Source organism: Carcharhinus amblyrhynchos, chromosome 13 (genome assembly GCF_965287045.1).
Source record: "Carcharhinus amblyrhynchos chromosome 13, sCarAmb.v2.hapA, whole genome shotgun sequence".
In the NCBI taxonomy this organism is placed as follows: Eukaryota; Metazoa; Chordata; class Chondrichthyes; order Carcharhiniformes; family Carcharhinidae; genus Carcharhinus; species Carcharhinus amblyrhynchos.
In genome coordinates this window covers 38,513,078-38,526,498 of record NC_137336.1, presented here as the reverse complement: position 1 = coordinate 38,526,498, position 13,421 = coordinate 38,513,078, and the positions used below count along the sequence as shown (strand labels likewise).

Genomic DNA, 13,421 nt, shown 5'->3' with positions numbered 1-13,421 from the left:
GGCTTGATGCTGAAACTAAAAAGAAGAAAAGCTTTCAGTACCCAGCACTGAAACTAAGTAGGAATTATGACCATCCAGCCCCACTGATTTATATTGCTGTTCGAGCTCCCCAAGCAAGCCTCCTCCCAGCCTGCTCCACCTATTCATATCAGTATCACTGGGCTGAATAATGTGCTGTAGTGCTAAGCGCAGTTTCCGCACCTGAAAGTCGGTGGCCATTCAACTTCCAGGTCCACCTCCGATAATGCGCTAATTGGGACACTTGAATTTACAGGTTGGGTTTGTGGCCTTCATCCAACCCAACCAGCAAAGAGGTGGCATTCTTTTAGAACCTGAACAAGTTTTCCACATCTTTTTGCACAGGGAAGTTACTTACTTGCTGCATTGTTCCCTCCAGAAGTGTCTGAGTTATTGGAGCAAAGGGAGAGGCAAGGAGAGAAAGGCCAAGCTTCAGATCCTCTCCTGTGTGCAGTGTTAAGTGCGATGATCCAAGCCAGCAGGGAAAGAGGAGGAACCTGAGCCAAACTCATGCCGCCTGGGAGGAGGTATCTGAGGAGGTCAGCAATGTTGGGTTGGTGAGGAGAACCTGCTCTCAATGCCACATGAGGTTCAATAACCTCATGAGGATAAGGGCAAGGCTTCAATATGTGCAAATTTATGCCGGTGTGCCTCAGGGTGTGGACAGGAAGGCAGGAGGAAAGTAAACTAGGCTGGAACTTTAATGCAGCATGATTCAATAAAGATTTAGTTATCAGCAAGAAAGTCAGCGTGCTCTTAAAGCTTTGATCCGGTTAGATTTTGAGGTGTTGGCAGACTGCAGATAAGGCATGAGCACAGAATACAGGCTGCCACTTATTTTTCTAATAAAGAATTGGCAGCATGCCATTAAAAATGTGAAGTTGCTAATGAGTGCAGTCTTACATATCATTTCAGGAGAAGCAAGCCCACAATGTCTGAGAGCGAGGCCGTACTGCTGAGTGTGTTCCAAACCCAATTCCCCCTTGTCCATTTCAAGGGGAGGTGTTGAACTTTAGTGTCACAGAATTGTCCAGGACCATTGGCAGAGATGAAATTGTAAAAGACACAAATAGAACAGGGGAGGGAGAAAGTGGGAGGTTTGGCATGATGCAATGAACCTAATTCAGACACAAATGCTGACAAACTTCATAATGAGAAGTTTCAGATGTTGGTAAAAACATACATTGCGTCTGCATCGTCCCATCTCTCATGTTGTACATGAGCAATGCTGCAGAACTCAGTGAATGTGCACTGATGTGGCCAGGTCTGATGTCCACTGACCCCCCCTTACTTATGTCTCCCTTCCACAGACCCGAATCCAGAAGCCATGCTGCCATTTACATAAAAACATAGATAATAGGTACAGGAGTAGGCCATTTGGCTCTTCAAGCCTGCACCACCATTCAATATGATCATGATTTGGAGATGATCATGGTTGATCATGCACTTACAGTATCTCACTCCTGCTTTCTCTCCATATACCTTGATCCCTTTAGCCACAAGGGCCATGTACGGCTCCCTCTTGAACATATCTAACAAACTGGCCCCAACAGCTTTCTGTGGTAGAGAATTGCACAGATTCACAACTCTCTCAGTGAAGAAGTTCTTTCTTATTTCAGTCCTGAATGACGCACCCCTTACTCTTAGACTGTGACCCCTAGTTCTGGGTTTCAAACCCTTAGAAGATGCAGAGTCTTAATGTCCCTCCCCGTCCATATGCCATCACAGCTGCTGGCACTGATTTGCGCATTGGATCCATGACATGCACAGACTGGTGAGGGCACTTCACTTTGTACATGGAACTGCCAGACAGTATGATTCAATCAGTCCTAGGGCAGTTGAGGGAGTGTCTGGGGTGATCCAGAGACTGATTCCAAGTCAGATGATGAACCTTTTGAGTTATCCGTAAGACAGCAGATGTTGAATGTCCAATGCAACATTTGTGAAGATTCAGTGGATATACCAGAGGGGTTGCATGCTCCGGCCATCCAGGTCATGTGCATTGCGATCATCCACTCTTCGGAGCACTGTTGTGAGAAGACAGCAGAGCTACAGACATCAAGTGCCACCAACACAGTTGAAGGAAATCTTCCTTGCAAGTCTGTTATTCTGTGATACGGCTGTCGCTCTTGAAAGCATGAACTTTCTCTTACATTGAGCCTCTGACATCTTCAGATCACTCAGTCTTATCTGTGTACTCAAGGAATTTTTGCATCTCTACTAAGAATGTATGAGACATTTGTGGCCCTCAGAGTCTGGGTGCAACTCTCACTCCTCCATGCATCAACCAGTGCACCCTGAACCTCCAACTCTGCCTTTCTTCCTCTCACTTTCCTCTTCACTGGAGGTTGTCTCCAATGCCCATTTCTCCCAGCTACTTCATAGCCCTGGATGATGAACAAGAACATTCAACAGAGCATTCAGCAGGTGGGTAAATGGCCTTGTAGGTTTGAAATGGAAACTCTGCTCCTTGAAGGAAGTTACAGATCTCTGAACTGCTAAGGGTCAGACTCAGGATCAGCTGAAACTTTCAAACCCACCCTTATAAAAAAAACAGGTACCCCACATGGTGTAAATCAGACTCGACAGGCTTATTATTAGTGAAACACTATATGATAGCAGTCAATTCGGTTGTTAACTACCTTAAATATTCGGAAATGAAATTTAAGTAACATTTAAATTTCCCGATATTCAACCCACCTGTCTGCCATATATATGAAACTGGCATGTTAACATCGGGAGTGTGACCCAATGTCACCACATCCAATAATACATCTCCAGAGGTCAGGAATGTTCCCAGTTTAGGAGTGTGTTGTTATTCAGCCCACATTCCGTTCCTTTCTAAGGCATACACTTATGTAACTCTCTATTACATAGTGGCTTTCATTTATTTATGACCCTAGTTCTAGAACATACTGAAGCTATACAGTAAGCAAAACAAAACGAACTACATGTTAAATATTAGAAATAATCATTAGTAGTTAGTAAGGCAATAAGTTTAATTGTGAAGTTCTACAAGCTTGCACACACTATTAAAGCTTCAAGCATGGAGTTTATCACCACTATAAAAATGACTACCACCAACCATTTGCTATCCTTGGTGCAGTACCATCATCATATAAAACAAAACTAGTCCCACTGTGAAAAGGCTTTCCTCTTTATTAGGTGGGATAAGTGTTCCCTGGAGCAATGCAGAAATTTAATGGATACCGGTTATTTTGAATTTCATATTCCATTTCAGTCTCAATCATAACGTACAGCAATGTAATCTTGAAGTAAAATACCAAGGAGGATTGGAAAATAACATAATGTAAAGATACAACATTTAATGAGTTATACTTTGTAAAGTCTGTGGACCATCACTCCTGCTGATCATTAATTGGTCCTCAGTTAAAGTTTCATCCCAAGTGTTTTGTTCTGGGACAGTATATTCCATTCTCTCTTGCACCAAGTGCTTAAGAATAGTTGTAGACACAAAGTGTGAACCTGTGTTTTCTTCTTCCACATCATCTGCAATATAAAATGTTCAGAACTCGACTGAAGAGAATCTTTAAAAAATGTAAAATAATTATCATCAAGGGACTGTTGATTCTTGCAGCAGACACTAGGATATGTTAATTCAATGGAAAAACACCTTCCATTTTGGTGTATTTTGTAGTATTGCAATCTACTGCCTGCATCTAACAGGTTTGCAACCTCATTAACAATTCCCTTACTATCAATGACTCCATTGTGGATGAATCCATTGGCACTTCAGTACTAATAGAAACTTGATTTACAGATAGCATTTTTCCTCCTTACTGAAGCCTACCCATCGAGCATTACTTGCCATCAACTATCCCACCCAAACTGTCACAAAGCCACTGTAAGATCATTGATATGAGTTGCATTGGACAGCTTTTTGTGAAAATTGACCCTATGCGATACTACTAATACTGATTAATTGTTTTCCCTCACATGAGCCAACCACCCGGGCCAGGCCGGAGGGCGATGGCCCTCCACTGACACCGAAGCAGGCAACCATGGAAGATGTACCCACAGCACACCATCTCAGAACCAAGCACCAATGTAGAGACTGGCATGTGAGTGGGCAATAGCACGTAGGTTCAGTTGGTAATGCAGTCAAGAGGGCACATCACACTTGCTGGAGCAGAAGGTGGAGACAGGGAGTGTTCATGTCACTGGCAGTGGGAGGACTATTGGAGACCAGTATCTGAACAGACGCTGGAGTGTGGTGAATCAGGGATTTTCACCCCATTGCAATGTTGATGTAAGTCCACTTGTGACACTAATAGATTTAAAGTTCCTCATTTGAGGTAGCTGTACCTCCCTCAGCACCAACTGGCTCCCCCCATTAAGAGAGTGAAATTGTGAAGGTCACAGTGGACAATGACGATGAGCTACTCTTCCCCGGGCGAATATCGCAGGGCACCCCCGGAATAGTCCAGGCAATGTCGGAACCTCACCTTCAGCAAGCCAATGATCCTCTCCACCACCACCCTTTTTTTGGGTAGCATGGACGGCACAATGGTCAACACTTCTACCTCACAGCACCAGGGACCCAGGTTCAATTCCAGCCTCGATCACTGTTTGTGTGGAGTTGGCACACGCTCCCCGTGTCTTTGTGGGTTTCCTCTGGGTGCTCTGGTTTCCTCCCACAGTCCAAAGGTGTGTGGGTTAAGTGGATTGGCCACACTAAATTGCCTCTTGGTGTCAGGGAGATGAGCAGGGATTATGGGGATACAGCCTAGGTGGGATTGTTGTCGGTGCAACTCAATGGGCCAAAAAGACCTCCTTCTGCATTGTAAGGATTCTATGATTCTATGAAAACACTGGCACTACATACTTCCCATTTACTCCTTTCGATGTGGGTTTGCGCAGTGTCAGAAAGGGAAAATGCAGCCCTGACCATCTGAAGTACAAGTGTTCTCTTAAGTATGATTCTAAATCTGTGAACATCTGGGCTGGAATTTTTCGATCATTCATGTCCCACCACTGCTGCGAGTGAGAATTTGGCAGTCAGCCAAATTGCCATTCACTGCAACAGGACCAGAAAACCCTGCCGTTGTGAACGACCAGACAATTCCCTCCTTGATGTTATTATTTGGATGATAAAGACTGTATCAGAAGTGGACAAATGTACAGCAAATGTGTGGGTATTCTTTAAAAAAAAGAATGAATACTTGGGCAGTGGACCTCTGCACACATTTCATGATTAGTATTGGACTGATGTCTCTTTCCCGCATGTGGAAGAAATTTTTTGCACATTGAAGATTGATGAAAAATTGAGTTTTGCACCTATTTATACGCTGCTCTAAATGTTCTATACAAGTTATATAACGAATGCCTCAAATGGATTCACAGGTTCTTCTGAAAGGCAAATCATGTCAATCACAACCAAACAAGTGCGGAAATGAATATTCATACATACCGTCATACGGAATTAATCTGAAGTAACCTGTGCACTCTTGAGAGTTGTCCAGGATATTCTCTAAAGTGATGTAGAACAACTTGGCCTGCTCGAGACGCTGTTCTTTACTAAAGGCTGCAGTGGCATCGTTAGACATTTCAAACAGGGATCGCAGTGGTGTGGCGTATTCAAGGATACAATGATAAGGCTATGACAGAGTGTATGATGAAGTATTAGTGTCAGGGTTGAAGGGAAATTGAAGAAGCAAAAGAGAATGAAATTGCTCTCTGTAGACAGTTTGTAATATAGTTTAAATAGCTGTACACTTGTTTATCTGAACTTTAATTTTTAGAACACACACTATCAAAAAATCTCAAACTGTATTGAAACTGATCTTGTTGTGCAACTACATAAAACACTGATCTTGAACATTTTGTGAAATTCGTTTCTAGAACACAAAAGATAATCTTCAGTCATTAAGAAATCCAATCTTTACCATGTTCTTTTGATCATAAATGGTATAAATACTGTTCTTGTAACTTCGTCCTTTAATTCCAGCTTTGTCAATACGGAGTTCTGGTAGGTTTCCAAAGAACTCAATCCTATCGTCCACCTTTTCCAGTTTGTCATGAATCTTACAGCTGAATGGGATTAGAATGTACAATTTCCAGTTTTCTTTGTAGTATGGTAGATTTTTATCAGAGCACCGGTATTTCTTTATTCCTTCTTCCAGATCTGATAAATGCAAAATACATTGTTAAACAGTAACCCAAAATAAACAGTGTGAAGGAATTTTAACTTCAGCATTAAAGTGCAGTCTTCAATTTGACGATTTCACTTAAGTTTTACAACTACCATTAACAACACTTACTATCCATGCAAACAAGCTTTTTTACTATTTTGATATATTAATGTTATTGCAGGTAAAGAGAAAGCAATTTAAATTCAGAGTAGCCTCCTAAGAAAAATTTAACATGGCCTCGATGAGTAAATGCACTGCATGGTGTAGTGTAAAAGCTCACACATTCAGTACCTATTCAATCCTGAATTAACTGACTTCCCAACCAGGTGAGGTTTGACTAAGTATCCTGATCGCGAACGCTGTACATTGCTTCCTAATAGAAAAATGTTTCTGAAATGTTGATTGAATTGGACTATTACTGTCTCCAGTTAAGCAGCCAGCTGAATGTTATTGCCAGGTTCACAACTCTAAAGTGGCCACTTCACTAAACTCAAGGAGAATCTCTCATCTGTCAAGGATTCAATTGCTTTCTTCGAAAACAGGAGGAAGGGGGAGTGAAGTATACTGAAGTGCCACTTATTTGCTGCTCCTTTAACTGCTAGTTCATCTTCCTCTCAGATTAAAAGTTTTGTGATTGGCCCTAAAGGGGAACCATCTCCCAAAGGACCACTGTTACTTCACAAAGCTCATGTGATCTTCCTCAATTTCTATGCCAGTTCAACATCTTAGTCAGAAATCTTGTAATGTCAGTTTAAGTAGCAAACAGGGAAGTGCCCGTTTATTTATTTTGCCTTCGACAAAGATGACTGGACCCCACACCTCATTATAAATTTGGATGCAAGGCAACGCGAGAATGATGACATTTTACATCATGGCAGCATTTAGCCCAATGTGGTGCCAAGGAAACTTGGTAAAAGCAAACCCAATGGAGATTGTCTGGAGTCATACCTGACACAAAGGAAGATAGTTGTGGTTGATGGATCCAATCATCTCAGCTCCTGGAAATTTCTGCAAGAGTTCCTCAGGACAGTAACCAACACCCAAATATATTCACTATTTTGTGAATGACCTTCCCTCCAGCAGGATTTCAGGAGTGTGGCTGTTCACTGATGATTGTGAAGTGTTCAATTCAATTCTTAATAATCAGGTAATGAAACAGTCCAGTCCAGATCTGGATTAATAAGTGGAATGTAACTTGGCCCCACAAAAGTAGCTAATGACCATCAACAATAAATGAACACTCAGAGACCTTCCCTAGATATTCAATGGTATTAATGTTGCAAAGTTCCCCACTGTCAATATGCCAGGGTGGGCAGGTGTTGGGGCAGTAGGGGGGTGCGGGGGAGGTAGTCACCACTGACCAGAAATGACTAAAGCAGGTTAGAAACTTGGGGAGAAAATACACATTTCCTTACCCACAAGTCTGTCCACAACTAACTACCATGACACATGTCAGAAGTGTGATGGAGCATTCTCCATTTGCCCAGATTAGTGCATCTGCATTAACAGTTACGAAGCTCAGCAGCCTTCACGACTAAGCATCCTATTTGATCAACTCTTCCTCTGCTAATCGAACACTAACTTATAATTATATTGTGCTTGACTCATACTGAACTTCCATCTTCTCCACAACTGGTGTACGTTGGTTGCAGTGTGTACTATCTTTGGGATGTGCTTCCGCAATCTTCGGGGATTATGGTGTTCTGAAAAATTCAACCCAATGTATCAGTCTACTCGTCCACCAGCCACATAGAACATAGAATGGAACATAGAATCCCTACAGCGCAGAAGGAGGCTATTTAGCCCATCAAGCCTGCACCAACAACAATCCCACCAAGGCGTTACCCTGTAACCCCACACATTTACCTTGCTGATCCCTCTGACACTAAGGGGCAATTTACCATGGCCAATCCACTTAACCCACACATTTTTGGACTGTGGAAGGAAATGGGAACACCCAAAGGAAGCCCATGCCGGGAGAATGTGCAAACTCTACACAGTGTCGTGAGATCAAAATTGAACCAAGGTCCCTGGTGCTATGAGGAAGCAGTACTAACCACTGTGTCACAATAACGCCCACATGGAGAACTGAAAGAAATGCACTTTGCCATGGAGGAGCTCCAACATTATGATCTAAAGTGTGATCATATCTAACCTATGATAGACGTAACACAAGCTTTGAACCATCTGATTAATATCTTGATTCTGATTTACTTTTTGCATTTTGTGCCAACTGTGATAATATCCAATTTTTCATCTCAGTTGCTGGGTGGGACAGGGCAGGCGGGTGTTATGGTGAGATAAGGGGTGGGGGAGGGTGGGCGGGGGTGGTAGTTGGGAGTGGTGCTCAATAATAATCTCCTTAATAAAATTAAGGAAATAGAAAGTGAACCTCTGAGCTTCCAGTTCAGTTGCCCTCCTGGAGTTCTGGCTCCTCCTAGTGGCCGGCAGCGGGAGCGCAATAGAGGTGCTCATGAATCACATCCAGTTGCATGAGCAGACTCCAAGCAGTCAACCAGATTTGCCGCAATCCAAATTGGCGACAAATGGATCCCAACATTATTTTTAAAAATAGGATATGGGACTGAATGGCTAAATTACAGGACGATCCTATAAAAATGGAGAAGTTGGTCACCTTGGCCTCTATGCCCTTCTTAAGAGAACTGCTCACAGTGCACTGGGTGTGGTCTAACCAGGGCAACACATAGCTGAAAATGACTTTGATCTGCTTGTATTTTAGTCTCTAGATATTAAGGTCTGAGACAAAGTCCCACCTTCACATTGAGGATACCCTCCACTGTGAAATGGAATAGATTTCCAACAGATTTAGCAACTCAAGACTGGGCATCCATGAGGTGCTGTGGGCCATTAGCAGCAGAATTGTATCCAACCACAATCTGTAACCTCATGGTCCGGCATATCCCTCACTCCACCTTTCAAGGGGTGCCTTGACAAATACATAAATAGGATGGGAATAGAAGGATATGGTCCCAGGAAGAGTATATGGTTTTAGTTCACTCAGGTAGCATGGTCGGTGCAGGCTTGGAGGGCCGGAGGGCCTGTTCCCGTGCTGTAATTTTCCTTTGTTCTTTGTTCATTACTGAAATTCAAAGATTCCTCGGGCTGAAGCAGCTGAAGATGGTTGGGCCCAGGATATTACTTTCAGGAACTCCTGCAGTGATGTCCTGGGATTGATATGATTGATTCAGCCCTGATTCAATGAAGAGTGCAGGACGGCATGTCAGGAGCAACAGCAGACATATAGAGAAATGAGGTGTCAACCCAGTGAAGCTACCAAACAGGGCCACCTGTGTGCCAAGCAGCATGAGCAGCAAGTAATAGACAGAGCTAAGGAATTCCACAGCCAAAAGATCAGATCCAAGAGTCCTGCCATAGTTGGCCGTGAATGGTAGCAGACAATTAAACAACTCACTGGAGGAGGTGGCTCCACAAATATTCCCATCCCCAATGATGGAAGATCAGCGCAAAAGTTCAGGTTGAAGCACTCGCTATGATTTTCAGTCAGAAGTGCCGAGTGAATGATTCACCTTGGTCATCCTGGAGGTCCCCAGCATTGCAGAAGTCAATCTTCAGCCAATTCAATTCACTCCATGTGATATCAAGAAGCAACTGAAGGCACTAGATACTGAAAAGTCAATGGGTCCTGACAATATTCCGGCAGTGGGACCAAAGAACTGTCCTCCAGAGCATGCCACACTCCTAGCCAAGCTGTTTCAGTATAGCTACAATACTGGCATCTACTTGGCAATGTAAAAAATTATCCAGGTATGTCCTGTATACAAGAAACAGGACAAATCCACTCAACTATTGCCCTATCAGTCTATTCTTGATCAAGAATAAAGTGATGGAAGGAGTCATCAACAGTGCTATCAAGCAGCATTTGCTTAGCAAGAATCTGCTCATTAAAGCTCAGTTTGGGTTCCGTCAGCGCCATTCAGCTCTTGACCTCATTGCAGTATTGGTTCAAAAATGGAAAAAAGAGCTGAATGCCAGAAGTGAGGTGAGAGTGACTGGCTTTGACATCAAGGCAGCATTTGACCGAATATGGCATCAAGCAGCCCTAGCAACACTGGAGCCAATGGGAATCAGGGGCAAAGTCTTTGCAGGGTGGAATGATACCTAGCATAAATGACAATAGTTATGGTTGCTGGAGGTCAATCATTTCAGTAAAAGGACATCTCTGCAGGAGTCCCTCTGGAGAGTGTCCTGGGCCCAACCACCTTCAGCTGCTTCATGAATGACCTTCCTTCCATCATAAGGTTAGAAGTGGGGATGTTCACTGCTGATTGCACAATGTTGAGCACCATTCACAACTGCTCGGATACTGAAGCATTCAATGCCCATATGCAGCGAAACCTGAACAACATTTAGGTTTGGACTAATAAGTGGCAAATTACACAAGTGCCACACAAATGCCAGAAAATGACCATCTCTAACAAAAGAATCCAACCACCTCCCTTTGACATTCAATGGCATTACTGCTGCTGAATCCTCCATGATCAACAACCTGGGGATTACCATTGAACTGGATTGGCCATACAAATACCATGGCTAGCAGTGCAGGTCAGAAGCTGGGCATGCTGTGGACAGTAACTCACTTCCTGACTTCCCAAGTCTATCTACCATCTGCAAGGCATAAGTCATGAATGTGGTAGGATACTCTCCACTGTCTGGATAAGTGCAGCTCCAACAATACTTACGTAGCTGGACAGCATCCAGGACAAAGCAGCCCGTTTGATTGATACCCCATCCAACATCTTCAACACCCACTCACCACCACTACACACAGTAGGAGCAGTGTGTTCAATTCACAAGATGCACTGTAGTCACTCATCAAGGCTCCTTCAATAGCACCTTCCAAACCTGCACCAATCCTACCTGGGCAGCAGATGTAGTCGAACATTAATACGTGCAGGCTCCCTTCAAGCACATACCACTCTGATTTGGATCTAAATCACTGTTCCTTCACTGCTGCTGACTCCTGGAAACCTCCCCCTGACGTAACTATGGGAGTATCTGTATCGCACAGTCTGCAACAGTTCAAAAAGGCAGCTCACCCTCACCTTCTCAACGGCAGTCAGGAACAGGCATTAAAAATGCTGTCTTAACCAGAGACACCCACATCCCATGAACAAATAAAAAAAGTTGGTTGACCATCCCAGGGAATCTTTGAAGTTCAGCAATGAACAAAGAACAAAGAAAATTACAGCATAGGAATAGGCCCGTCAGCCCTTCAAGCCTGCACTGACCATACCACCTGACTGAACTAAAACCCCCTACTCTTTCAAGGACCATATCCTTGTATTTCCATCCTATTCATGTATTTGTCAAGGCGCCCCTTAAAAGCCACTATCATATCAGCTTCCACTACCTCCCCCAGCAGAAATAATAGAGTAATATTCTGACCTGATCCTTTTGATCTTTTTCATGCAAATCAGAAGCATTCTATATCCGGAAAATCTCTTTCTCCTGTAGCCCCAGTACTGAGATGGTTGTGAGCCTTCAGCGCCCTGGTATGGTTCTGGGAGTGGTAGCATGGATTCTATGTTTGTGCCAAGCCCTGGAATAACTACAGCTTCAGTGGTATTGTTTCTTGATTCTGGTCTGTTCTTACTGCAGTCTGGATCTGGGTCTGTGTCTCAGCTTTCATCTACTGCACCTGTGATGCTCTGACTTTTGGATGAGTCCAGAACCTGTGCCTTTTGTCTGTCTTTTGAGGACCACTTGCCTTACCAGGCCAGTAGCTGCTAGTTGGAGTTTTTCTGGGTAATTTACATGCTGTCTGCAGTTGTGTGTTCGAGGTCTAGATAGGGTTCTTAGGGATTTGACTTTCCTCAAGTGACAGTATCATTTGTTAAAACCACAACTTTTTATACACAGCCACTGTATACTTCTTAAGATCTTTGTATCAGGTCGCAACTTCTCCTTCCTCCAGATCTCTATTATTCCATCATGTGGTGTAACATCATCATTACAAGAGCATCGTGTGCTTCTGATGTTAACTCATTACTCTCAGCAGCCCCAAATTTCCTTGGACTTCAGCTGTTTTCACCATTTGATTCTAAAAAAACAAGGTTCATTAATGTAATCCAAAACTGTATAGTGAACTTGAGAAATCTTTATGCACTGCCCCGCTGCCATGCACAGATAGTCAGTGTGGTCACAGTTAAGTCCTGTTGTACTGAGGCTTGTCCTCAATAGCTACTCCACAGTCAGGCATCAGGGAATCCAGCTCGTTATTCTGTCCATTAGCTGCACACTCCAAACGGAGGCTGCCCACTCTGGGCTCACTCCACACCTGAGGTCACATGATCCGCTTCCTTAAAGGGGCCACATCCCAACATACATTACAGTCACAGGTCGCATTAGCAGCTGACCCTTGGAATTCATCTGCATTTGTGGGACAGTACTTCATGTGAATCAAGCACAACTGTGCCCTCTAACTTCTTAGGCCCCTCTTCCTCCACCTGTTCTGCTCTAACAAACATTTGTTCTTTTTTTTAGCAGCTAACTTCACATTCGTCTACATTGAAACCTATGTGGTGCAGTTTTGCCCATTTATTTATCATTAACTTTTTGTAACTGTTTGTTTCCATCTGCACTGCCTAAAATGTTGCCTAATTTTGTGACATCAATAAATTTGGACACATGGCGTTCTATTCCATCACCTAAGTCAGGGTTTCCAAAACATTTTGAGCTGCGGAGCCCCTAGTGACCTCTCAAGAGCATCAGGAAACCTCAAGCATTCTCATAACGTCGATGTCCCATCTTTGTCACAAAATAGGTGCGGACAGAGAAATCAAATGTAAACAAGTCTTTTCTAACTATATGCATATATTAATCTCGTAATAATTAAAACATTATCCGATTAAAAATACATAAGACTTACTCTTGGTCATTTTTAATGGAAGGAATGATGCTGGAAACCTTGGACACAAGCATCTCTCCTTCACTCAGACACTCACGTGTCTCTCTCGCTCACATCCCTCTCTCTCACGCCCACATTCTCTCTCTCTTGCACACACACACACACACACACATACACACATATTTCCTCACACACACAGGCACACACATATCCTCACACACACACGAATGCACACATATCTTCATACACACACACACAAACATCCAGATCCACATCTTCACACACAAACATCCTCACACACATAAAAACACTCTTATACTCATATCCCCACATATACACTCATCTCTTTCCAACAGCCGAAC

The 13,421-nt window shown here is 43.3% G+C and overlaps 1 protein-coding gene across 1 annotated transcript in view; it reads right to left on the bottom strand.

Moving 5' to 3' along the window:
• Positions 1–3,010: 3,010 nt before the first annotated feature.
• sting1 (stimulator of interferon response cGAMP interactor 1) overlaps positions 3,011–13,421 on the bottom strand; it is a 29,334-nt gene continuing 18,923 nt past the window's right edge. The window contains exons 5-7 of the mRNA XM_080201559.1: positions 5,925–6,163; positions 5,450–5,636; positions 3,011–3,528 (exon numbers count right to left, since the gene is read on the bottom strand). Coding sequence (XP_080057685.1) covers positions 3,344–3,528; positions 5,450–5,636; positions 5,925–6,163 — 611 coding nt within the window. The 3' untranslated portion in view covers positions 3,011–3,343. The remainder of the gene's footprint in view (positions 3,529–5,449; positions 5,637–5,924; positions 6,164–13,421) is intronic.